Here is a 23,501-nt window from a genome sequence, read left to right on the forward strand (position 1 = left end):
ATCAAATAAAAATGAAACGCAGTAACTAAAATGAAAAACAATTTTGCGCATACAATGCTACTTTTACGCCAGCAGAATTCTTGCAGTGAAATATATTGCATTTTTTTATCAAATTGAAAAATAGCAATGTAAGTTAACTAGATTAAAAATGATAAAAAGGACGCTAAGATAGGATAAATTGAAATGCAACGGATAGGAATTTTTGATAAATGAGAGCGTGAAATCTGTGCCCATAAAGATTTATTTTCAACTGATTAGTAGCGATGCTCAAAATTATATTTTGTGTGCTCACTTAAAAATATTTTGCTGCAAAAATAAGAAAAAACTAAATGGCTCGATGTGTAGAAAATTAATTTTGGTGTGACTGGTGTTAAATCCCAATTATTGTTAGTTTTTCACAGATTTATAGATGATTATGCCTCTTTGTGTGAATTTTATCCTTTGTTTTATTTTAATGCAGCTAAATTTATTAAAAGTATACTGATGCTTACAATTTATTGCTAGTTGTGACCGAAAATAACGTAGGAATTAACAAAAAATTTCATCGCTACGTGCGGCAGATGTGCCTTTGCTACACGACAGCTAACATACTCGTCGCTTGATCTCAAATTTAACTGAGACTTGTAAAAATTTGACAGTTATTTGTGGTGGAGATTTCAAATAGCCATAAGAGCCACTTCCATTCACGTTGTCAATGCCAATGATCAAATCGATTCAGTCTGAATGAATTCAATTTAATCATTCCGATGTTTCATGAAATATTGAAAGTCTATTCCTGGTCTATTCTAACCACTTTACAACTTTATTTCTTAAACTTACACTATCGCGATAGTAAAATATTTCCTGCTTGATGTACAATTCATGTGAAATAAATAAACTTATTAACATAGAGCGCGTGTGGTTCTGTTAAGAGCCTATTTCAAAATAAGTGTTGTGTTGTCAAACATGAGAGGAATTAATGAAATATTTTTATGCTCAGATCTTTACTTGAGTTTTTTAAGCAAATTTTTGTTTTTAGCCTAAAACAAAAACTAAATTAAACAATCCCCAAAACCCGAAGGTTGGCACTTGGCTGCTCAATTCTACTCTATTCACCCTCTTTTTATGAATGTAATTATTTCTCTTGATAAAAATGGCAATGTGGCAGATTACGTTGCCCTGCATGCTGAACCACCCGCACAGAAAATTATATTCCAAAAATATCCGGAATAATCTTGGGCTATTCGATTTTTATCCGAAAAGATTAATCCGAAAAATTAATCCAAGATTATTCCACGATTATTCCAGGTTAGCCACAGATTATTTAAAGTTCACCCTAAAAATTAATCATCAGGAATATCCCTAGAATATTCCTGGCGGTGAAAATTGTATTAACCATGCATAAATATTCCAGGAATATTCTTTTGGATCATTCCAGGGTTAACCCAAAAAATTAATCTTATTAAATGTTCCAGAAATATTCTTTTGGATCATTCAAGGGTTAACCTAAAAAATTAACCAAATGAATATTCCAGGAATATTTCTTCAAGATGCCCACTAGAATAATTAACTACTTCCCCAGATTTTTCGAGCGGTTCTTAATTATTAAAAATTAAATACACGCATTCCACGTTTTTATAGATTTATCAAACTTGTACGCGCAAAAAATATTCTCGCAAATATTTATTTATAATTTTTTGATGTTGTATTTAATTAAAATATTACGACCAAACAATTTTTTGATTATTTAACTAAAATTTATGAAGCCCCAGAGTCAAAAGTTGAAACTTTGCTTTAAATTCATTTAAATAAACTTATTTACTATCACTAAAGCCAAATAAATTTTCCTAATTAAATATAACGACAAACGGGCAAATCTTTAAATACAGATCTGGTCATGACGAAGGACAAAAAAGGGTTAAAAGGACGATTTTATTCTGCGCGCGGTAGCGGCGGCTGCACAAGCATGCACGCGCTTGCATGGAATGCCTTCTGCCTGCCTGTGTTATGGAGCGGGGGAGGGGGCGACGGGCAGCAGGACAGACAGGCAAGAACAAGCAGGCGACTTCCACTTCCATAATTCCTGCTTCGCTCTCTTCCCTAGTCTAACGAAAGAGTCAAGCGCAAGCGAGTCGTCAACCGTCAACGGCCGTTCAAAGTTTAAGTTCAAAGTGTTTTAACGGTTTTAACGGACATCGGACATCGCTAGACGCCAAAAGTGATAGTGAAGGACAATCGGACAGCCGGCGGTTCGGACGGATTGCCTGGATCGGCTAGACAAGGAAGCGTCGGACGCTTATTTGCCAACGGCTGCCGCGATCCTCAGTTTTGAGTTAGGCCTCAAGATAAACGATACCGGCGTGTTAGAAAATTTTGTACATGGAAAAATTTCAGTTTCTGCCGGACTTCATTGTCACATCTCGCCAGTTCTTATGAGAATCCAACATAAAAGTATTATGGGAGTCTTGCAGGAACTGGCGAGTTGTGTAGCCCGGCGGAAACTTTAATTTTTCCATAATTTTTCGTAATATGTATGTAATTGTTTGGATAAAAATAAATTATGCTATATTTTAAGTAATAAAGAATAAAGTTTTTGCTATTTAAATCAACAATCCTAAATAAAAGCAAAAAAATAAAAATAAAATAAATAATATTCCAGGGTTATTCTCTAGGAACAATCTAGGGTTAACTTAAAAAAATAATCCAGGGATAACTTATGTCACGCTTAAAGTTGTTCAAAGAATAATCGAAAGGTTAACCAAAATATTGTTCCAAGAATAACCCAGAGTTAATCCAAGAGGCAGAAAATAATTCTTCTCCAAGAATATTCCTGGGTTATTCCAGGAATATTTTTTCTGATTAACCAAAAAGGTTAACCTTGAACAAGAAAAAGCGTGACATTAGTTAACTTTCGGACATAAAAAAGTCATTCCTGGCGGTTAATCTTTGGTGAAGATGGTATAGCCCAGGGTTAACTTTGGAACATATTTTTCTGTGCGGGCACAAAAAGATTAATTATGTTTTGATTTTAAACTACATAGAGCCAGATTCCACCAGATAAAAAAGAACCTAGTGTGACATGATGGATTCGTCTCAAAACTATAACCTTTGTAAATTTGGGTATGATACATAGAGGTCGCTGTTTTTCTTTTCGATCTATTTTACCTATAATATGTATTGTATTCTATTCTATCGCACAAATAGGCTAGACTAGGCCACACCAAAACGGGTGTCGCGCCACTGAGCAGCAAACGTGTGATGTCTACAAAAGGAGGCGTGGTCATGACGGGGGTGTGCGCGTACGCCGGCCAGACAAGACAGTGGCACACAACACGTCAGAAGCAGGTGATTCGCGTGGAAAATGGGGAAAAGAGTGAAGTTGAGGATTTTCCCTGCATGATAGACATTTTCTAGGGCTGCTGGCGTCCCCTAAGGGCTTGTGCCAAGTGAAAATGGACTTCGTTTACCGTCTGCTACTCTGCCTGGTGCACTTTGTCTACTGGTGTTGCGAGTCGATGGCTTTCTTGTGCTTCCTCGCCCGCAAAAAGTGTGATTTGTTTTGGACTCGAACCGACTTGGCAGAGCAGATCACGCAAGTTGCCAGCTGCGTAAAGCAGCTTAGGAACGTTCCTTCACACCTGGCCTTCCTGCTGGTGGAGGAAAATGTCGTTTCGGTGCACGACCTGGCCAACGTGGTTATTTGGAGCTTTGCTGCAGGCATCTCTTTCATCACATTTTATGACCACGACGGTATACTTTACTTACAGACAAGATATATTCTCTTCTTAGTTTTTAAACTCTAAAATTACCATGCTAAATTTGAGTAAGATTTGCTCTTTTTTGTCAGTATAATAATTTTACGCGTTGTAGATACAAATAATGTATGTATGTACGATATGTTATGAAATTTACTCATTATTGTTCTTTCGATTATAACTTAATCTTTAATTATTACATCATCATGAACTCGGATTTTGTCTTCAACATGTCTCCAATTTAGTGACAAATAATGTACATTATAGGTTGTGTTAATTTTTTTTATTCTTTTTGGAAAATTGATTCATAATATTTTCCATGATTTTTTTGTGCTACATAAATCGTTGCAATAGTTTTTGTGATAAATTGCAGGTAAAATCAAGATGTGTGAAAAGAAGCTGATGCAAGAACTTTCAAATAAAGCGGGCAGCAAAATTTTCAATAATATTCTCTGGGACACTATATCCAGCACCAATGGCCACAGCGACATTTCTAATGTAAATGGCTGCACCAATGGCCTCTCAAATGGTATGCATTGATGATATATTTTGCCAAAACAATTGTTAATCATCATGGTTTTATCTTACAGGCTTGAGCTGTCACAAGCTCAGGGTCAACCTGATGAGCTACGAGGATGGTCGTCCAAAAATCATCAGGGCAGCTGTTGAGCTCGGTTTGCGAGAGAAAATGGGCAACAGCAAACGACAGGAGCGTCTATCAGTCAATGAGGCTGATGAAGTCATAAGAGCTGTGTATCAGGTTTGGATTAAAAAGTTCTACACGTTCTTAGTTAGATTTACAATCATTGTTTAATTTCCAGTCCCAATTTGGCTCAATGCCAGATCCAGAGCTTGCTGTATGGTGTGGCTCCACGCCATGCCTTGCAGGGTTCCTTCCATGGCACACAAGTCTGACAGAATTCTTGTGAGTACTTTTATCAAACAACGATTTCATGCAGTAACCATTTTCTTAAATATATTTCCTTTTGTATTCAAAGAAACACTATCGTCAAAAGAAAACCTGTTGAAATTTGAAAAATTATTGATCATTGTTTTTATTTTTAAATTTTCCTATAGTTTTTTACTTGTTAACTTTCATGTAAACATTGTAAAATAAAGAAGTGGAAGATTTCATTTCCTACACAACATATTTTACTGTTAATTTCATATAATTCTTATTTATTTTTAAGTAAACTCGTCTGCTTTTCTTCAATATTTCAATTCCCATTTTTTAATTTCCAGGCAACTACAAAGTCACCATGGTCTCAACTCATCTGATTTCCTAAATCTCATGGCGAGATACAACAAGTGCGAACAACGTTTTGGCAAATAGTGCGCAGCAAGGACTGTGATCAAACGATTTCTTCGAGGGCTTATCGGAAATACTGTGCTTGGACCCTCAAAACGAGACTGTCGTTCAGCGGTCCGTAATGGTGTAGTTCGTAGACTGCTCTTGTTATTTGTGGTATGAATTACCTCAAAATGTACGCGATAATATCCTACTGGGCTGTTAACAACATAAGTAAACGAAAATCGACTGTGGCGCTTGTTCAGTCACAGCTCTGCCTGCTTCCATTCAATGGATAAATCAGGTGTATGAGAGAAACAGAAAAATTTAAGAAAGTAAAAATGTGCCACACTTTCCAGTTGAGTTGCAATAAATTTTCTGTTTCTATTTGTTGTGCATTTGGAATGTTTTTTTCTGTTCAATTATATAGCATTGTTTTAGTTAAGAGCCAATTTTTTCGACCGTATCGAAAAGTAACGTGGTTCACATTGAGCAAACATTCCATAATAATAATTATCACTTACATCAGATTTTATTGATTTTTGAAGTGCAAGGAAAATAAATTATATCCTGTGAAAATGGTGAATTGATTCCTTTTTTTATTTTCGTTCATTCATAACAATTTTGTGTGGGCCTTTGGTTACTATGGCAACGGACTTGAAGCAGTTGTATCTGAAGTAAACATGGCTCTACCTAGGATTTGGGAGGATAGGGAGATCCGCTTTGACTTGCCTGGCATGTGAGTAAACTAAGTTTTGTTAGGAGGAACACCAAAATTTGTTCAAAGCGATCTGCAGCCCAGGTCAGGTGAACACATATTGATGCGATGTGAAGGCGTGGAAGACACCAAAGGGAATGCCGGTGACAGTGGCTCTTTGTCAATCAGCAATCTTCGAGTTGTGTGGAATTCGCACGTCTCATCCAGGATAAGTTTGTGTAAGTTAGTGCTACTCTGGGTTGTTGATTTTTAAGTTAAAAATTGATTCAACTCCAGCTATTGGATACAACTGTGTGGTGCAGGTCACAACTAAGATTATCAATTCAGTGAGTTTCATACTGTTGATTGTTCCATATCTTTCACGATTTGCCAACAACTTTCAGAAATTAATGGGAGTTGCCAAAGCTTTATACATACTGACCAGAACTCCATCGGCGCGCTACGAATTCATTTTCACAAATCTTGATGCCTCCGACATACTGAAACACTATAATGCAGTGCTGGCTGTTTACAAGTAACTGTTAAACATTAATTATGTGGATAAAATACTTGTTTTTAATTAATGATCTTGCGTTTTAGGTCATATTGTAGTTCCAGACTGTACAGGGAGCTGCGGCTGAGGGGAGCAATTTTTCATGGTCCTGGTCAGTTGAGAACATTGAGAAATGAAAGGATTATGAACACATTGAGAGGAGTGTGGAACTTGGCCAGTGATCAGGTATTTCAGAGTCACATTTATAGCTAATGAAATTCTCAAACATTGGTCGCAGGGAAGTCTAGGCACAATGTTGATTTCAAACATTCGTGTTGTATGGTTTGCTGAAATGAACGAGCACTTCAACATTTCTCTGCCTTTTCTACAAATCAAACAGGTAACACGGTTAATTCGACCGCAAGAGATATTCTAATGCAAATTGATAATTGATTCAAGGTGAGAGTTCGAAACTCAAAATTTGGAGACGCGCTGGTCCTGGCGACTCAGGAGGGTCCTGGTGGTGGTGGCTACGTGTTGGGTTTTAGAATAGACCCTGCTGAGAAACTGCAAGCTGTTTGTCAAGAACTGATAGCCTTGCACAAAGCGTTCACCAGGGAGCCAGATTTTGGGGTTCACGTTGATTTCGCTTCCCCAGAAGTAACTCAAGGAGAAGAGGCAGTGCAGCAAATTGTAATTTAATAAGTAGAAATTCGCTATGAATACATTTAAATCGATGAAATATTATTTTAGAGAGAGGAGCTAGCAGTTGAAAAGGAGGTGCAGGAAATTGATGATAGGCCAAATGAAATGTCAGATGCTCTGGTCAACTATTATGCTGCTGGCTCTGAATCAACAATTTCAGAAGTTAGCAAAAGCAAAAACCCTGTCAGCTTCTGCTCCGAATTGGGTTTGGCCATAGAAACGCCCAAAGAGGGTTTTACTGTTAAATCTTTGTGGGAGGTTTTGACCAATGATCAAGCATGATGTATGGTTTACAACAAGAAAGGTATTATAAAAATTTTATTCACAAAGCTTTGTGCATGATTGTAAAGATTTACACAAATATACAGAGATGCGCTGATGATCATGATTAGAAACCACATTCTATCAATCATAGACTAGCATCTACGAAGAAGAATTCTTAATTAATTTATAGCTCTGGTCCAAGGTATTTCGAATCTAGTCGAGATGCTGGACCATCAGAGAGGGCTGTGGATTTAGTTGATTGCTACTTTAACTTATAATATATCTTTATTATCAGCAGGCATTCAACACAGAAAATTATATTTAGTCATCAAACAGTAATTGTTATATATGGGGCGCAGTTAAAAGAAATAACCAAGTGATTATGACCACAGCCCGTTGAGAGTTAAATTGGACACCAAAATTTAGTCTATATAGGGACTAGCTGGATGCTCTTTTCCTTCTTTGAGTCGCCACAACCGTGTGGTTGGCTTCGAGCGGTTGCAGCTCGGGAGAAAAGGTCAGCGCCTCAGTGCTCTCTCCCCCACGCAGTCTTTGCACCATGATTGCCCCCTCTGTCGTTGTGGTCATCGTTTGGCTGCACAATCATTTTTGTACCAATTTAATAAATTAATTTTTATGTAACTTTCTACTCCATCAATTTTGAAAATTGGAGATTTTTTTCTATAGAAAAAGATTTTTTTCTATAGAAAAAAACTCTTAAACACTGAAAATACAAGTTTTAATGGATTGAAAATGATGCTCCAATTCGCTTTGATGCCGCTCCTGTTCATGATTTTTGTCCTTTTGATAAAAGCCGAAACTAAAATCACCTTCTGGTAACAGTCGTTATCTGCTTTTTAATGTGTCTCGTCATTTGTTCTTGGATGAGCGCCTGCATTTCCGGCCACATAAGCATATCCTCCGCGCTGCTTGTCGTCAAAGGCATTTCTGTTTGATGCGGGACAATTGCTTTTGATACCTGCTGTTTCAAATCAAGATATGAAAACAAATTCAGAACTAACGCCATATGATCCACTCACAGGAACCAACGCTTTTGACTTGCTAGTTGGACTTCCTGCCGAATTTGGACGGGACGGCCGATTTGAGTTTACTGAAATTGCGCTGCTTGCTGAAATCAAATTAAAATTGTTTTGATGAAATTAATTACGAATGCATTCAAATTTCTTTTGAGGTTCAACAGAGACCCCATATCTTCTACTGAATTTTTATTTGAGTTTAACGTTATCATTAAAATGATAATACTCACGTCTTCTATTCGCCACATCCTTTTCGCCCCCGTTTTTGATGTTGATTATATAGTTAGCGCAATTTTCCCCATCTGCAGGTGTAGGCACTCTGCTGTGTTTGTCGTTTTGCCTTTTTGGGCTCTTTCTGTGAGATTCTTTGTCCCCCTTTGGACTCGGGTTTTCATCAACTGCTTCTTCTCCGTCTGCCAAAGGAGGAAAAACGAGTCGTAGTTCCATTTCTGGCTGCGGGTACAAACCAGACAGTGTGACACTCCACGTTCCAGCATCTGTGGAGCCAGCCTCGGCCACAATCGTGCCAGGCTCGATGTCGGCCTTGAAATTTAGTTCTCTCTTTTAATTTTGGCAGTCAATGTATGGGATTTTTTTAGCTGATGAAAATTTGAGTCTTCTTTTTCTATTATATTTAGATTCCTATGCTATTCTTAATAATGCTTTAATTTGTATTTATTAATAATGCACTTATCTATTCCATTAGATTCAATTGATAAATTTTTGTGAGATTTAGCTACACGCATTATCTAGACTAAAATCCAGAACATTTAAAAAAATTGATTAAAACTGGTATTAATAACCTACTTTTGAAATCATATTGGTCTGTTTTACAACGGAAACTTTGGCTTTAGATGGTGACAAGGGACTGGGCCTTTCTTTTCCACTTCTGCTCCTGGTATAAGTTCGGAATCGCACACTGCTATCATCTGCCGTCGGCGAATGCAATGGAGGGAGCGCAACAGAATTTTGGGCAGAAGCTGGCGTCCTGCGCTTTATAGCTGGAACCGGAGTGTGCCTCTGGAGGTTGGGCAAAGGTTGCACTCTTTCACTTGAAGCAGATTTACCTCCTAAGCCTGAAACACAAGAATAGCTTGGAGCAAATAATTTTACATTGGTTTTATTATTATTATTCTTACCGCTTGATAGTCGCGGCAGTGCTGGTGAAGATTTTGAGACAGAGGTCACTGCTCTCTGCTGCCTGCTTTGATACTGGGTCGTAGGTGAATTATGCATCCTTACTGAGGTGGTTATTCTCTCCTCAGAGCTGCTCGACTCGATTTTCGTCCACTTTTTGCGTGCGCTCTTCGCTGGAATTTTCAGCATTTTAGCATTCCCTTTAACTCTGGAAAATTAAGCTATGCAATTCGCTCGACGTGCCGGGTGTGCGGGTTGCCGACTGCTCTCACCTTTTGGCGCGTCTCCTTTATCTCTAGCATTGATGACCACCGCTTCATCTCCTTTGATCACGTAGAAATTTCCCCATCCAGGCGTGGAGGCGGCCAGTTCGGTCAGTTCTTTTCCCTTCACACGTGGCATGGGCAGCGGGACGACCGACTGAATTGCTTCCTTTCCGTCCACCTTCGACGAAATGATGGACAAGTCTTTCGTCTCTTGCACTATTCCTTGCAACGCACGCTGCGAGTGGCCTACTTGAAACCGTGGCTCTGAAAATTCAAAGTGAGAAATTATTTTATTTGATAAGCTTTTCTTGTTCTAATACTTTCATGAATCGTGCGTTAGCCGTGATTGTACAGGTTTTACACAGCAAATCGCTGATCGGTGTCATAATTTTAAAATTTATTGAGTTCATAACTAAAAAAGCAGCGACTGGGGCAAGTTCCACTTTATTACAATCTCGAAAAAATGCGACTTTATTGTGTTCAACCGAATGGACGCAAGTTGGCCACAGTGTGGTGGCGAATCGCAACTCCTTTTGAGGTCACCGACATAGTTTCCAGTGGTCAGCGGGGAATAATATTATAATCCACTCTGGTCACGCAAGCCGAGATTCAGCATTTGCGATAAGCGCCATTACAGCCTGTGTTTCACGAATTTTCGATTTTTCGCGTATTCGCTGGCGAAGCGTACCAGTGAACATCTTGACAGGAAATCGCGAGTTCCGTCTGAGCAGTTGTGAGTGCGTATGGCGCACCTGAACGCGTTCATAAGTTTTATCGATCTCTCTGAAATCAACGGCCGAGCGAGAATGAATTTTTCATCACGCTGAATTGACCAGCTGCCTTGAAGCTTTCATTAAAAGAAATTGATTTTTGTAGCATTAGATCAAATTCAGACATATGGACGTATGAATAAAAGAGTCGAGTACACTCACGGTAGTTCCTCGCCATGGCTCTGGTTCTGGCGAGTTTGATCCTGTTGTTAGTGTCAAGATTTTCCTCCGGGATGCTCTCAAACTGGTTGAACTTGTTAATCACAATTCGCCTGGCCCTGTTAAGCCGTGGCGTCCTAATGCGTTGCGTCTGAAGCGGCTCCAGCGACTTTGGCTTTTTGTTCTCCAGCTCTTGACGCCGCTTTTCCAGTTTCTCGCGCAGAAAATCTGGCAATTGTAGGCCGAAGTTGTTGTCCTCCTGCTCTTTCAGGTTCACGAAGAACTTTTCAGGCTTCGGTAACGGAGGTTTCGTCGGGCTTTGGCTCTGGGGGAGCGCTGGTGATGTGCCTCCGTGCGCCAGTTTGTCGTCGAAACTTGTTTGAGAGTTTAATCTGACACAGAAAAATTTGTTTGGGTCGAGATTATACTAATGTAGATTAACTTAAAATATAAAAATCTTCACCTTGAAAGGTCTTCAAGACTGTCTGCAAGGCTACGGCATTCGTCCTCATCGCTGGAGCTTATCGATTTAGACGTATTCGCCAGCATGGAGACAGTCCGTGGTAAGGGGGAAAACCGCGGAATAATCCTTGCTGGTAAGAAGTACTCGTTCTCAATATAATTGTAGTTGTAATTCATGTCGTCAATATTGAGCCGACATGAGAACTCAAAATGCTGTTGCATCTGAAAATTTTGAGCCAACTATTTTTATTGCGTCTAAACATCAAACAGTCTCGAGTGATTGGATAATTTCCAAAGAGGGTTTAATTTGGAATAGTTAACTTTGAAATTTACACACCTGTTCTTTATTTCCTACTTGTGAGTGGTGACAGTAGCATGGTGTGCGGTGGTTCTTGGGCATAAGTGTTCCGGCGTCGCCGGGCAGCAGGACTGAGTCGCTGCACATCGCGGGAGCCGACACAGGCCGATTTGCCGGCTGCTGCTGAGGCTGGGCGGTGGGGGCGGCTGCCAAGAAAAGACGCCGGAGGCGGGCTTCAGGAGCTGACGGCAGGCGCCGACGGGTTGTAGTGGTTGTGGTTGTTGTGACCGTCTCTTGCCTTTTGCCAAAAATATAATTTGAAGATAATTAAAAACGATTATATAAATATTTTAAATTACGGTGCTAGGAGAGTTGCTATTCGATAATTCACTTCTCGTAACAAATTGAAGTTAAGCAATCGCAGAAATCTCTTTAGAAACTTGAAAAATATTGTAACATTAAAAAATAAAAAGTGTACTGACCTTGGAGCACGCTTTTTGCGGTAGTAGTTAATCCTTAAAAGTGCAAACAAAGAAGCGTAAGAAAAGGCATTCACAGTCCATGAAAGAGCGAAAGAGAGAGTGGCATTGCATAATGCGAAGTGGTCAGCGGCTGAAGGCGAATTGAGAGCACCGAGACGGCTTCACGGAAGGGTCACTCCGAGGGGTGCGGGCCGCCGTTAATTTATGCAACCCGCGCGGGCGCATGCTTATTCTCCCTGCTGATCTGGGTTAAGACAAACGCTACTTGTTCGCTCGAAATATACTAAAAGTGGGCGAGATAAAAACTCAAATATATAAGGATATATTTATTGTTCGGTTTAAGGGAAACACGCATTTTGTTGTATTGTCTAAAAATTGTGTAATTTCAGGAACAGAACTAACTGAATAATATAGATTTAAAGAGCTTTGCATTTTATCATTTAGCAAAAATCTCATTATACTCGGCTCAGCACATGAGAGGTTTTTTTTACTTTTGAAGTCGCGGCCTTAATTTCTTTAACATTTCGTCGTGAAATCTGATCCTCTCATAATGAAGAGCAGTTGAACTCGGAAAAACAAGAAACTCGATCAGTGCTGTTGAGCTGGTTGAAAGCAACAATAGATAGGGTTTTGAAGTTTTGGTCTTCTTAAAATAGTTTTAAAAACTTATGATTTGCTTTTGCATTATTTTTCTCGTGCTAAGCAACACGCCAAAACGAAATTTGCCATGAGGGTAACTCACTTCCGGTGAGATTAAATAACATTAATTATCCCGTTGCATGCAAAGAAAAAGCGTCTTTTATTGACGCGAAATGTGTCCGCAAAAACCGAAGCGATGAAGTGACACGCGCTCTGCGACCGACAGCGTGTTGCATACAATTGGGCCACTTAATGCACTATACTCTCGTGTATTATTGGAATATAAAACATCTCACGAGTGCTAGGAGTGTGGCTGCTATTCTAGCTTTGTTATAAAGAGTGAGTGATAAGCTGCACGCAATACACTCTTCGTGTGTAGCGCAGCAACGGAAGAAGTGGCTTGTGTTCGGAAACTGGTGAGCAATACATAAAGCAGAATCCTAATCAATTATCAAAATTATTTGCAGAAACTCTAAACAGAATGACACAAATTCAAGCACATAGCCTTATGGTGCAAATGCAAATCCTGTTTTGCAAAGTAAACCTATTACAAAAGTTGATAGATTTTCGGCATAAAGTCACGCGTATTTCGTTGATTAATTTCTTTTTAAATACACCAAAAAACTAGATTCGTCATTTAATTAGGTAATTTCTGGAATTAAGACATCATTCCTCTGCAACGTTACGCTTCAGTGACAAATATAAATCAAGAACGTTTGTGTGTATGCCACTAGGAAAACTTTAGATCTTTAAAAATCAAGTTTATTTGAGAAATTAGAGTATTTTTGCGCCATGACATTTTGCTCTTTTTTGATCAAATTTAGATTTTAGCTAAGTAAATGGGTTTTCTTGGGTTGCGTGGCTTGGTGAGTCAGTCAGTGTGTCAACCCCAGCGGTCACCTACTTCTCGCACATTATTCAACCCAAACACACTGGCTGCTTAGTGATTATTTCCGTGCTAGTGGCGCCGAGACATTTCTCCCTCTCTTCTCGACACAATCAGTCGATTTTTTTCCGCCGTGGGAATTATTAACCCAGAAAAAGCATCGAGAAAGCAATTAACCTAGAATTTTCCTTTAGGAAACACGCCCCTTTTGCTGCGGAAGATGTTGTGGAAATTTATTCAAAACGTTATACATTAAAAACTGACAAGTTATGTTTCGCGATGCTAAGAAAAAGATTTAAGATAAACTGCGACTGTTTTTTCTTTTCCTTTCGTAATCGTAAATCACCTCTGCGTAGAATAACTCTGATGCAAAATGTTTTTTTTAAATATTAAAACTGTAAGAAGGAAAGGATTCTCATTCCGAAACGTAATTTGCTTGATAAATAATTGTATCATGCTGCTGATGTAGCGCACAAGGGCTTCTGTGTGCCCTTCTGATTTTTAACAGACCGATTTATTTTGAGTTTTATTAGACGTCTTTCACAGACGCGGGAAAAAACTTTCAAGAATTTCAATTTTGTTAACTCCAACCTCTAATCCCACGACCAGAAAGAATTGGAATAGTTAACTGGGGCTGAATAGAGTACCAAACATTAAAAATTTAAAATTATATGCCTGTATTTGTGATGGATGAACTGGTGGTCTTACGTTTTAAGTTATGCGAGAGTGATAAAATAATATGAGTGGCTTACACAATCGTGTCGCACGAAGGCGGCGCTCTTGGCGCGTTCCAGGCTTCTCTCAGCATTTTTGAGGCCTCTGCTTCAGGCAGGCTATTTTGATCCTTGGAGGATTTAATCGCTCGCAGGCGTTGATTGTCGTCGTTAACCAACCAGCCGCCCGCAACTTGCTCCCCAAGTTCCTCTGCAACTCAAAGAAAATGCATCTGTTTGACTATACAAATAGCAGCCGTGAGAGAATGCAGTTGGTGAGCTGCCTTCAGCTCTTCAATTGCTATTTGTTTACTTAGGCGCACATCATCATATCTCCCTAATGAACGTTAACAAAGCCATTTGTAATCGAAATTCCTATATGCTGTAAATTTGAAAAGCTTGTGGTTAATTTATTTCTGTTTGTCCGTAATTTTTTTGTGCCGCGTAAAAGTAAATAAAAATTGCACAGTTCACAGTCTAATCAATTTGATAGGGGAAACGAGTATTCTCATTATCAATTAAGCAAAATTATTGTTTTGCAAGCTTTACGCCCTGCTGAAGTTGATGAAATTGAATTTGGAGTTTGAATCAGTTCCCCAGCAGCTTCCAATTAAGCATTAATTATAGTGTCACAATAATTATTGCATTTATTTTTAGACCATATGTAGCATTAAAAAGCGGGCATTTATAAATGATCTTTGTAAAAAAATTTCTCCTGTAACAAATTTATGTTTGTGTAATATTATAAATTTATTAAAAACATTTTTATTCTAAAATATCGAACTGAGATAAAATATAAATTTTTCGCAATCTACGCAGCTAGAGAGAGAGAGAGAGAGAGAGAGAGAGAGAGAGAGAGAGAGAGAGAGAGAGAGAGAGAGAGAGAGAGAGAGAGAGAGAGAGAGAGAGAGAGAGAGAGAGAAGCTAGAGCAAGGCCTCTGTCAGGTCTTCATCCGTATTAATATTTATTAGAGAAGCTGCGCATATTGCCATACGATATAAATACATAATTTGTATAGAGCGATCACGGAGCACGGAGCACTCACTACCGCTATGCTGATGTGCACACTTTTATTTCATTTCGGACCCGCCCTCATGCACGGATAAAAGGAAATTATTAATTTATTAAGGATCTGATCACTGCCAAGTTAATGACATCAAAACAACGATGATGGGCAGTGCGTTGGGTGTATTTAATGAAAATTGATATCAGCCATTGATTGGTTGTGCCACTCGATTTGTCATTATTATACAATAGGAGCTCTCAAAATTTAAAAATCTGGAATCTAAGAATTCGTCGTTATAATTTTTCATGTCACTAAATTTACTGGATACTGCACTCAAGAATCAATTTTTTGTTTTTCGTACATATATAAAAAGCGAAAGTCAGCAGCGGACAGAATGATTACTTTGATGAATCTTTTTGAGCTACAATTGGACTGCGGTCAGATAACATTTGAGGTCAACAGCAGAATAGTAGCCCAGCACAACGAAAAATGTTTACGTTAGTGTTCTTTTATCGTCTTCATAAATCAGAAATCAAAATCTTCATTTTTAAACTTTCATCCAATGAATTCTAGTAGTAGTTATTATTATTCATCAAGCCTAATAATTGTCTTTTTGTTTCAAAAATTTTAACACTTCTAACGAAAAAACAATTGAATTTGTTTATATCAACGATTTTATTTGCTTTGTGTATTAAATAATTTTGTCCTATTTTTCTTACATTGAAATTAAAAGCTGACGGCACTCTAGTAATTTACTCCCCCCTTAAGAAATCGACTTAGGCAAACGGGGAAAAAGATCGAACTTGCAAATGAGACTGACCTGAAGTCGAGTTGTGGAGTTGTTGTTGTTGTTGTTGGGTCGGCGGCGCCTGTGCGGTCAGACATCTGTCAGCAAGGCCGCGTGCCGCACAACGGGACGGGCATTCAGCACTCTCAGCACCACTTGCACTGTCGGCCAAGCACAAGTACACTCATTTTACTAGGCGAAAAGCGGCAAAAGTGCAGCAGAGTGTGATTGTGCAAGTGGCTCGAATTGTGCACGCTTTGGCGGCGGAGGGCGTCCCATCCGCTGAGAAAGAGGAAAACGCGCGTTGGGCTCGAGAATTAATTCAGCCGATTATGCTAATAATGAAAACGCACTGCTGCATCGCGGGCGATGAGCGGGCGAGTGAGCCGCTCGTTTCACGGCCCACCGACTTTCAAGTGCCTTTGATTGAGCCTCGCCCTCCAAACCGCGGCTCTCTCGCATCCGCCCTGAGCGCGCGCGACCACCCGCTCTCGTTCTTTTGACACCAAATTTATCTTTTCAACATCATTTTCAATTTCCATTTATTTGAGCATACTTTGATCATCATGGAAGCACATGAACTGTAATTAACGTTATACACATTTATTATGACTTATAATTTGCTAAATGTATCTCATACGGCAATTTATTATTATCTTTGTAATTTCACATGTAAATTGTGCCATACTATGTTCGAAGATCACACACTTAGTCAAAATAAGATTTTTTTTAAATAATTCAAATCAATAATATCTTGTTCATATAATGCTCTATGATTTTCACTAGTAATTTGTGCTTTAAAGTTCCGTCCGCCATTTATTTTTTCCTGTTGTAAAATCAAAAATTGCTTAAAATTAAAATATATATTTGGATGTTCCTAGAAAAAGTTTAAAATTCCGTTTCATTCTATTTTTATTTAATTTATAATGCAACCTTTATAAGTTAAATTGTAGGCTAAAATGATTTTTGGGTTTGCTCACAGATAAATCGGCAAGGAGGTTTATGCATTGAAAATCATTCCACCATTCATAGGTGTTATGTTAGAATGGTATTGACGGTATTTATTGACCAGAAAATTTGTCATATAATTAAGACAAAAGATATTACCTGTTGGTCAACTCTTAATAAATCTCACAATCTACACCAATTATTCCATTTTTAAGCATTTGTTCAACAATCGATATTGCCCACTTAATTTCTCAGCTTTATTTTCATTAATCATTATGAATACAAAAGAAGCATGCCTAATTATCTAGCTCACAAATAAATCTGTACATGTGTTCGCACACGTTGTCATTCCAAGCATATGTTTTGTTGGGGGTATTTGTCCAGAGTTGGAGGCAGTGCTCATTCCCTTTGTAATTATCCGGCTGTCCACTACTAAAGTCACTAAAAAGACCGATGTTCTTTCCTGTTGCACTCCAGTAAAACTTTCCCTCAGATCCCAGATCAGTTCCAGAAAGCCAGAAACGATCAGTCGTTTCTCCTAATACCAGATAAATTAAAATAATGCACTGACAAACACAAACAGAAAAAGTATATTTTACCAAGGGCTTCGACAAGTGCGATACTCTCCGCCTCTGTTTCGATGCTAACTAGCTCTAAACCGTTTGATTTGCAAAATTGACTTGCCAAATACCAGTTCCCCTAAAATCAACAAATTATACTAATTGAAACTCAGTTCAAAGCTTAACCAAATTAGTGCAAATACCTTTTGCGTTGGTTTGCTGATGAAGTAATTGCCAGTGGAGAGTCCCAGTAGATTTTCAGTCAGGATCTCTCGCCTATTTGCTTGAAGCACTTTTAAAAATAGAACATTCACAATAAGATGATTAGAGGGGGGGGGGGAATCTCACTGCGCTGCAGTGAGATTTTCTCACTCCTGACTTGCAGTGTAATGGATATGATAATTTATGCGGTTGAAAATATTATATATTTATCTTAATTTTGTTTTTTATGAGAGTACCTTCAACTGTCGAATGTCTCCTCTCGACTTCTTTATCTATGCTGAAAAGCAAATGAAACCTTAATACAACTAATAAAGAATTGTTAATCGGACCTTACGTTAAGTTGCATATTTCCTTTTCCAAGATGCGTTCGCGGTAGCATGAATTTAGACGCTCATCAAACATTTTTGTCAGGAGGTTGACTCGCCAATCACACACATTTTTCTGAGCTTCGTATTTCTCAAACATTGATTGCACCTTATGATTGCAAAATGCGGTATGATCTTCCTTGTACCTGTAATTTCCAAAATTGTAGCGTGAAAATATACCGGGAATCAAACAGACATATATTTTTCTTGTCAGTCTGTGCCCTTTATTGGCACATCTGAAATATTTCTAGGTATTTTTTTAAATGTATATATTGTGTTAAAAGTTAATTAAATTATCTCTTACTTGTCCAAAGCGGCCAGCACGGAGGGACAGCTCTCGCATCCACTATTGGATAAATACGAAAGGTTCACCTCTTGTTTTGACTGGGAAACAACAACTACCGAAGCCAGAAAAACTAGAATAATTACACATTCTCCAGTGTAGCTCATGGTGGCTCATATGTGAGCTTGAAGCGCAATACTCTACAACACAGGGAAAACTCTCATGATAGAGCGCAAAACAGATTGATTCGTTCAGTGTCATGTTGCGATAACCTTTTTGATTGCTGATGGGATGGTAAGATGCTCTTATTTTTCAGTCACATCCTTAAATTACTGGTGAAGAACCAGTTGTCAAATAACTTTTAATTGGATTTTCTCAATATAATATCCCACACGTGGCGTTAAAACGACCGCAATAAATTATTTATCTTATATTATGTTGGCTAAATGTTTTTTATGCATTATTTTTACCAGAAAATTTCCAAATTTTCTTATCTAAATCCAATTAGTATATAGCAACATATTGCGCATCGTTAAAATGCTGAAAGGTGTACGTTAATGCCACACGCGCACTAAAAGCCTGCTCAGCGGCACAGTTTCCCACCCTCTGCAAGGCGTATATGACAGCAGGTTTTTTGAATGTGTGTGATTTTAGTGATGTCCTTTTGTATATGATTCAATCTGGGCTCACTTTTGCTTTGTCCATTTTGATAGGATCTCTGTTAACTTGCTTTCCAGAATTAAATAATGTTCTTTAAAACATACTATGATAATTCTGACCTAACTATATGCACATGACTTTTAACTGTGTCAAATTGTGAGAAAAAAATTAAATAAAATGCAGAAACAGTAATAAAATAGCGCTCTTGGTAACGAGGATTACGCCTTGATTTTATTTCTTAGATGGAACATTTGCTTCGATATGCTTTTTCAAAAGATAAAAATGATTTTTCTCAATCCCATTTATTTTTAAGGTTGAGAATTGAGCTCACATATAAATCGACATGCAAGTCCGCAAGGATAATCATTCCATCTAGCTACAGGAGGTTTGATAAAAGGATCGTTCCAGAAATGTAAGCAGTGCTCATTCCTTTTGTTATTATCAGGCTGTCCGCGACTGTAGAAAGTGAATCCTTTAATATCCTTCCCTGTTGCACTCCAGTAAAATTTTCCTTCAGAACCCAAATCCGTGCCTGATAGCCAATAATTCTCATTCGTGTTTCCTGCATGGGCAAACATAATAAAATGTTAGTGTGAAATCTTTTTAAAGCATTTTGATTTGTACCAATAGCTCCAACAATCGCAGTGTTTTCAGCCTCTGATTCAATGCTAACCAACTTTAATCCCTTTGATTCGCAAAACTTGCTTGCCATAAACCAGTTCGTCTAAATTTAAAAGTGTTTTCAATATTAGTTTTATTCCTCCAAACAAGTCATTATAAATTGTTTGCACGAATTATTGTTTGGGAATATTAAATTTTTGTGAACGTCTTGTCTATACCTAAATGGTAATTTACCTTTAAACATTAACGTGTAGGACGTACAATTAATGTTTCTCGTAAGAAATATATACTAAGGAATATTCTGAATAGGCATCTGCAATAGTATTACTCATAGAAAGTAGTGTAACTATACTAATCTATTTACCATCTCATTCGCTTTGCTGATGTAATAATAACCGGTAGATAGTTTCTTAAGACCACCAACAGAAACTTCATGTTTTTTATCTAAGAAAATACATTTGAAGAACATAATGTGTGTGTAATATTCACATATTTCTACTTCTTTCAAGTGCCCCCAGCTTTTCCTTAGCTTCTCTGAGGCTGAAAATAATGCAAATAGTTTAAAAAATAAAATAATTACTATCGCCTATATAATGGTCTTACGATTTGTTACAAATTTCACTCTGCAACAAGGATGATTTGTGGCGCTCTTCAAGCAACTGTGTCAAAATGTTGATCTTTGTGTCGCAGTCATTTTTAAAAGTTGAGTATTTTTCATTTAATGATTGTATCTTTTGGTCACTTAGCTTATGCAGCGCATTTTCATACCTAAGATGAAATATTTCACTTTAAACGAAAAATAATTTTAACTTCTTTACCTGTCAAAGTAGCTTGAAACAGTAAGAGCATCGCAATTATTGTTCTCGGTAGCATTGTTGGAGAGCAGCTTTGTTTGATCCACTTTTTGATCAGCACCGCAAACAACAGACACCAGTAGGAGGATGGATATTATTACTTCACTCTCTGATTTCATGGCTTAATGAAGAGAGCTTGAAAAGAGCTGAACCGATATCAACTACTGAAACGTATGATGCGCGAGCATAAACAGCATTTTTGGCTCCTTCTCGGTGTCAATGCACTGAGATAACCTTTTTTAGTAGAGTCCTATGTGTCTATAAGAAGGCTGCGCAGTATATCTGTCTGATTGTACAAAACATATTTTGGCAAATGGGACCTTTTTTGCCTTCTTGTGATAATACATTTGTTCAATTAGCGGTCTGACAAATTTTTAGCCATAGATTTTAATAAAGTTGGTGAGCAATTAAAAATAAACACAAATATATTTTTAAAAAGGAAGTTTGCAATATTGCAGTTCCTAATTAAATCCCCCAAACAATTTTTACTAATAATAAAACCCGTATAGTGGAGATTATAGGAGTCTATCTTTTAGAATAAATTTTTTTGATTTTTCCTTACCTTAAATTAGAACCATCATTTCTCTTGAAGTTCTCAATGAATTTAACTGGTACATCATAATAAATAAAGCATAGCGGCAAGCTCAGCTTTTGGCCTTGACACTGACGACACACGTCGATGGCCACAAAGTTATAGCTGGAATCACGCATTGCGTAAATTGCGAGAAGTGAGCTTTTGTTGCGACTCCAATGTTCGGGAGAGCAGGCTATATACGAAGCTAGATTTTGGTAGTGTTGTGACTGAAGGAGATAACCAAAAGGTATTCAGTCCAATGCAAATCCGCGTCGTGCCGACGGACCAACGAATCGATGTGTGGAGCGAACCTCGCAGAGTAGTCGCTAACAATGAGGCAGCACCTTCGTGATACTCAAGACTGGTCAAGCGATTTAATCACGCACACTCTCAGGTTATCGATTTAACTTAATCATCGCCATTTGGCCTTGAGTTGCAGTTGATATATGTAACACATTTTTTATCACATACACACGCAAAACGCGGTCATGATTGTTTTGTATATTTCATTATGCGTTATTGGAACTAAATATATTATCCTAAATATATATGCAAGGAAATAAGTTAGATTAATTAAAGCGTGTGCAAGCTGAAGATGTTTGATATACATGGAGATGGAACGTATATAAATTTATAAATTTAATCGTATATTTTCCGTGCGTTAACATTATTGCGGTAGAGGGACGCGTGGTCAAAGACGCGCCGCATATAAAGGTAATAATATTAAATTTAAGGGCGTGCACGGGACCAGCCCGGTTTGCCTGATTTGGCACTGACGAAAGGGTAACTAAATTTTGTGCTACCCTTATTTTACGACGTTAAGTAAGTAAAGATCCCGCGTTTAAGAAGTGAATTGTAAATACGCCAATTTTGCCAACACAACGCTAGTTGCATAACCACAAAGTGATAATTCTTACCCACATTACATTTCCAAAGTTGTAATAAGTTGAGTCTATAAAACAAAGAGAATTATAAAGAATCACCAAAAGTTCATCTCTTAACAAAACTTTAAACCTAATCAATTTATTTCATTATCCATTTTGATGTGTTGTTGGCAGCACTGTCGTGCGTCACACAATCAGCACACAACTCGCAACTCAAAACAAAAATCACATTTTAGCAAATCAAAAACACAAAGGACCCATAGGACAATTTCAGGAACCTAGCAGATTTCGGAATTTCACATTCATCGCTAGACAAACAAAAATGGAAGATGACAATGAACCGTCAGAATTAGGAACAAAGGAATAGTAAGTATCATACATAAAAATATATTCAATTTATATAATAATATGTATGTATGTATCTACAATATTATCTACCCCCGTGCCATCATTTCGTTCATGCTAATAAAAGGCAAATAATAACTTTTGTTAAGTGGCCACTAATTGAGTTAACAAAAAGTACGTTGTTGAGTCATGACCACAAGAAGTGTAATGTATTTTTCCTATAATAATATTAATAATACGTTTGCAAGATTATAATGCACATTTTATAGCTGGGACAAAACGTATCAGTTGGAAATGAGCAATTTCCAGTCCCATGGCGATGTTGGTGAAGAATGGTTTGGAGAAGACTGTGCAACCCGAGTTGTTAGGTTAGTATGAAATTTATTTTAGTCACAGAGGACAAAAAATTCAAATATTATGATCTTACAATTCCAGGTGGTTGAACTCATGCGATGAGTTAAACAAGAGCTCCAAAATTATAGACATTGGATGTGGAAATGGAATGCTTCTTTCTTTTATGGTAGAAATTTATTCTTTTACTTGTCATATTTCTTTTACTGATATTTCTTCATTTCGGTGTAGGCTGAGGAGGAGTATGAGAATTTACTCGGAGTAGACTACAGTCCTCAGGCTGTTGAGCTCGCTGTTGCGGTTGCGAAAAAAATGGCCCACAACATCACTTTCAAGGTATGTACGCTGTCCCATAAAATTTACAGGCCAAGGAGTGCTATGATAGATTTTGTGTTTTCAGGTGTGGGACATCATAAGCTCTGAGCAGTGCCCAGGAGATATACCCTTTGACGTGGCATTGGACAAAGGCACCTACGATGCTATAGGTTTAAGTAAGAATGGAGCCGAGGACAGAAAAACGTACATCAAGAACACGCACTCGATTTTGAAGCCTGGAGGACTATTGATAATCACCTCATGTAACTACAGCGAGGATGAATTGGTTGAACAATTTTCAGAGAGTAATATTCAGCACAGCACGTTGTTCTCTATTTTAATTTTAATTATTTTAGATTTCAAGAAAGTTTCTAGGATTCCTGCTCCAACATTTAAATTTGGAGGTCGTGAAGGAAGTCTCATCTCATCGATCATCCTACGCAGTGTTTAAGGATTTTCAATTTAACCCCATGATATTTAATCATAATTTTGCAATGTTTACAAATAAAAAATAAACAAATCCTCGATGGTTCAAACCATTAAAGCATACATTAGTTTGTAATATCAATATTTTACCTTGTAAATTCATTAAAAAAAATTTATGTAGCGTTGGATCTTGGGAGCCAAACATGATGAGGTAGCAAGCTGTTTTATCATCAATCAACTATATTTTTCAAGACCATAAAGCCAAAGTT

The 23,501-nt window shown here is 37.8% G+C and overlaps 6 protein-coding genes across 9 annotated transcripts in view; 3 read left to right on the forward strand and 3 right to left on the reverse strand.

The window, feature by feature from the left end:
- Positions 1–23,355, forward strand: part of LOC135934449 (EEF1A lysine methyltransferase 2) — a 233,086-nt gene extending 209,731 nt beyond the window's left edge. Inside the window, exons 2-7 of one of the 2 annotated variants that reach the window (XM_065476195.1) lie at positions 22,086–22,161; positions 22,410–22,508; positions 22,576–22,660; positions 22,723–22,827; positions 22,892–23,111; positions 23,163–23,355. In XM_065476195.1, the coding sequence (XP_065332267.1) occupies positions 22,118–22,161; positions 22,410–22,508; positions 22,576–22,660; positions 22,723–22,827; positions 22,892–23,111; positions 23,163–23,257 (648 nt within the window). In that variant the 5' untranslated portion in view covers positions 22,086–22,117 and the 3' untranslated portion in view covers positions 23,258–23,355. Of the gene's footprint in view, positions 1–21,993; positions 22,162–22,409; positions 22,509–22,575; positions 22,661–22,722; positions 22,828–22,891; positions 23,112–23,162 lie in introns of those variants that run through there. The other variant, XM_065476194.1, reaches the window with a different exon arrangement.
- Tango14 (transport and golgi organization 14) lies at positions 3,265–5,608 on the forward strand. The gene is made up of 5 exons (XM_065492639.1): positions 3,265–3,729; positions 4,108–4,263; positions 4,325–4,494; positions 4,556–4,659; positions 4,977–5,608. Exons 1-5 carry the CDS (start codon positions 3,432–3,434, stop codon positions 5,065–5,067), a joined length of 819 nt encoding a protein of 272 aa, XP_065348711.1. The 5' UTR covers positions 3,265–3,431; the 3' UTR covers positions 5,068–5,608.
- Positions 5,643–7,199, forward strand: BBS5 (Bardet-Biedl syndrome 5 protein). Of its 3 annotated transcripts, XM_065492624.1 has the most exons (8): positions 5,643–5,761; positions 5,810–5,958; positions 6,017–6,066; positions 6,124–6,254; positions 6,320–6,458; positions 6,511–6,612; positions 6,672–6,905; positions 6,966–7,199. In XM_065492624.1, exons 1-8 carry the CDS (start codon positions 5,706–5,708, stop codon positions 7,197–7,199), a joined length of 1,095 nt encoding a protein of 364 aa, XP_065348696.1. In that variant the 5' UTR covers positions 5,643–5,705. The 3 variants fall into 3 exon arrangements, with proteins under 3 accessions (XP_065348696.1, XP_065348690.1, XP_065348702.1); XM_065492618.1 differs by having other exon boundaries at positions 6,017–6,254; XM_065492630.1 differs by having other exon boundaries at positions 5,657–5,761; positions 5,820–5,958; positions 6,017–6,254.
- Positions 7,202–16,286, reverse strand: LOC135934886 (uncharacterized). The gene is made up of 13 exons (XM_065476917.1): positions 16,235–16,286; positions 15,858–16,007; positions 14,070–14,241; positions 11,350–11,608; positions 11,014–11,234; positions 10,554–10,942; positions 9,628–9,885; positions 9,358–9,528; positions 9,026–9,294; positions 8,449–8,761; positions 8,222–8,310; positions 8,012–8,160; positions 7,202–7,776 (listed from the first exon to the last, which is right to left on the reverse strand). Exons 1-13 carry the CDS (start codon positions 16,284–16,286, stop codon positions 7,620–7,622), a joined length of 2,649 nt encoding a protein of 882 aa, XP_065332989.1. The 3' UTR covers positions 7,202–7,619.
- Positions 16,860–18,426, reverse strand: LOC135945178 (P-selectin-like). Its single transcript, XM_065492651.1, has 6 exons — positions 18,224–18,426; positions 17,889–18,065; positions 17,791–17,831; positions 17,536–17,624; positions 17,372–17,471; positions 16,860–17,310 (listed from the first exon to the last, which is right to left on the reverse strand). Exons 1-6 carry the CDS (start codon positions 18,367–18,369, stop codon positions 17,069–17,071), a joined length of 795 nt encoding a protein of 264 aa, XP_065348723.1. The 5' UTR covers positions 18,370–18,426; the 3' UTR covers positions 16,860–17,068.
- Positions 19,068–20,512, reverse strand: LOC135945186 (C-type lectin domain family 4 member K-like). Its single transcript, XM_065492662.1, has 6 exons — positions 20,302–20,512; positions 20,087–20,251; positions 19,983–20,023; positions 19,848–19,927; positions 19,487–19,586; positions 19,068–19,424 (listed from the first exon to the last, which is right to left on the reverse strand). Exons 1-6 carry the CDS (start codon positions 20,454–20,456, stop codon positions 19,171–19,173), a joined length of 795 nt encoding a protein of 264 aa, XP_065348734.1. The 5' UTR covers positions 20,457–20,512; the 3' UTR covers positions 19,068–19,170.
- Positions 23,356–23,501: the final 146 nt, after the last annotated feature.

This window comes from Cloeon dipterum, chromosome 1, assembly GCF_949628265.1.
Source record: "Cloeon dipterum chromosome 1, ieCloDipt1.1, whole genome shotgun sequence".
In the NCBI taxonomy this organism is placed as follows: domain Eukaryota; kingdom Metazoa; phylum Arthropoda; class Insecta; order Ephemeroptera; family Baetidae; genus Cloeon; species Cloeon dipterum.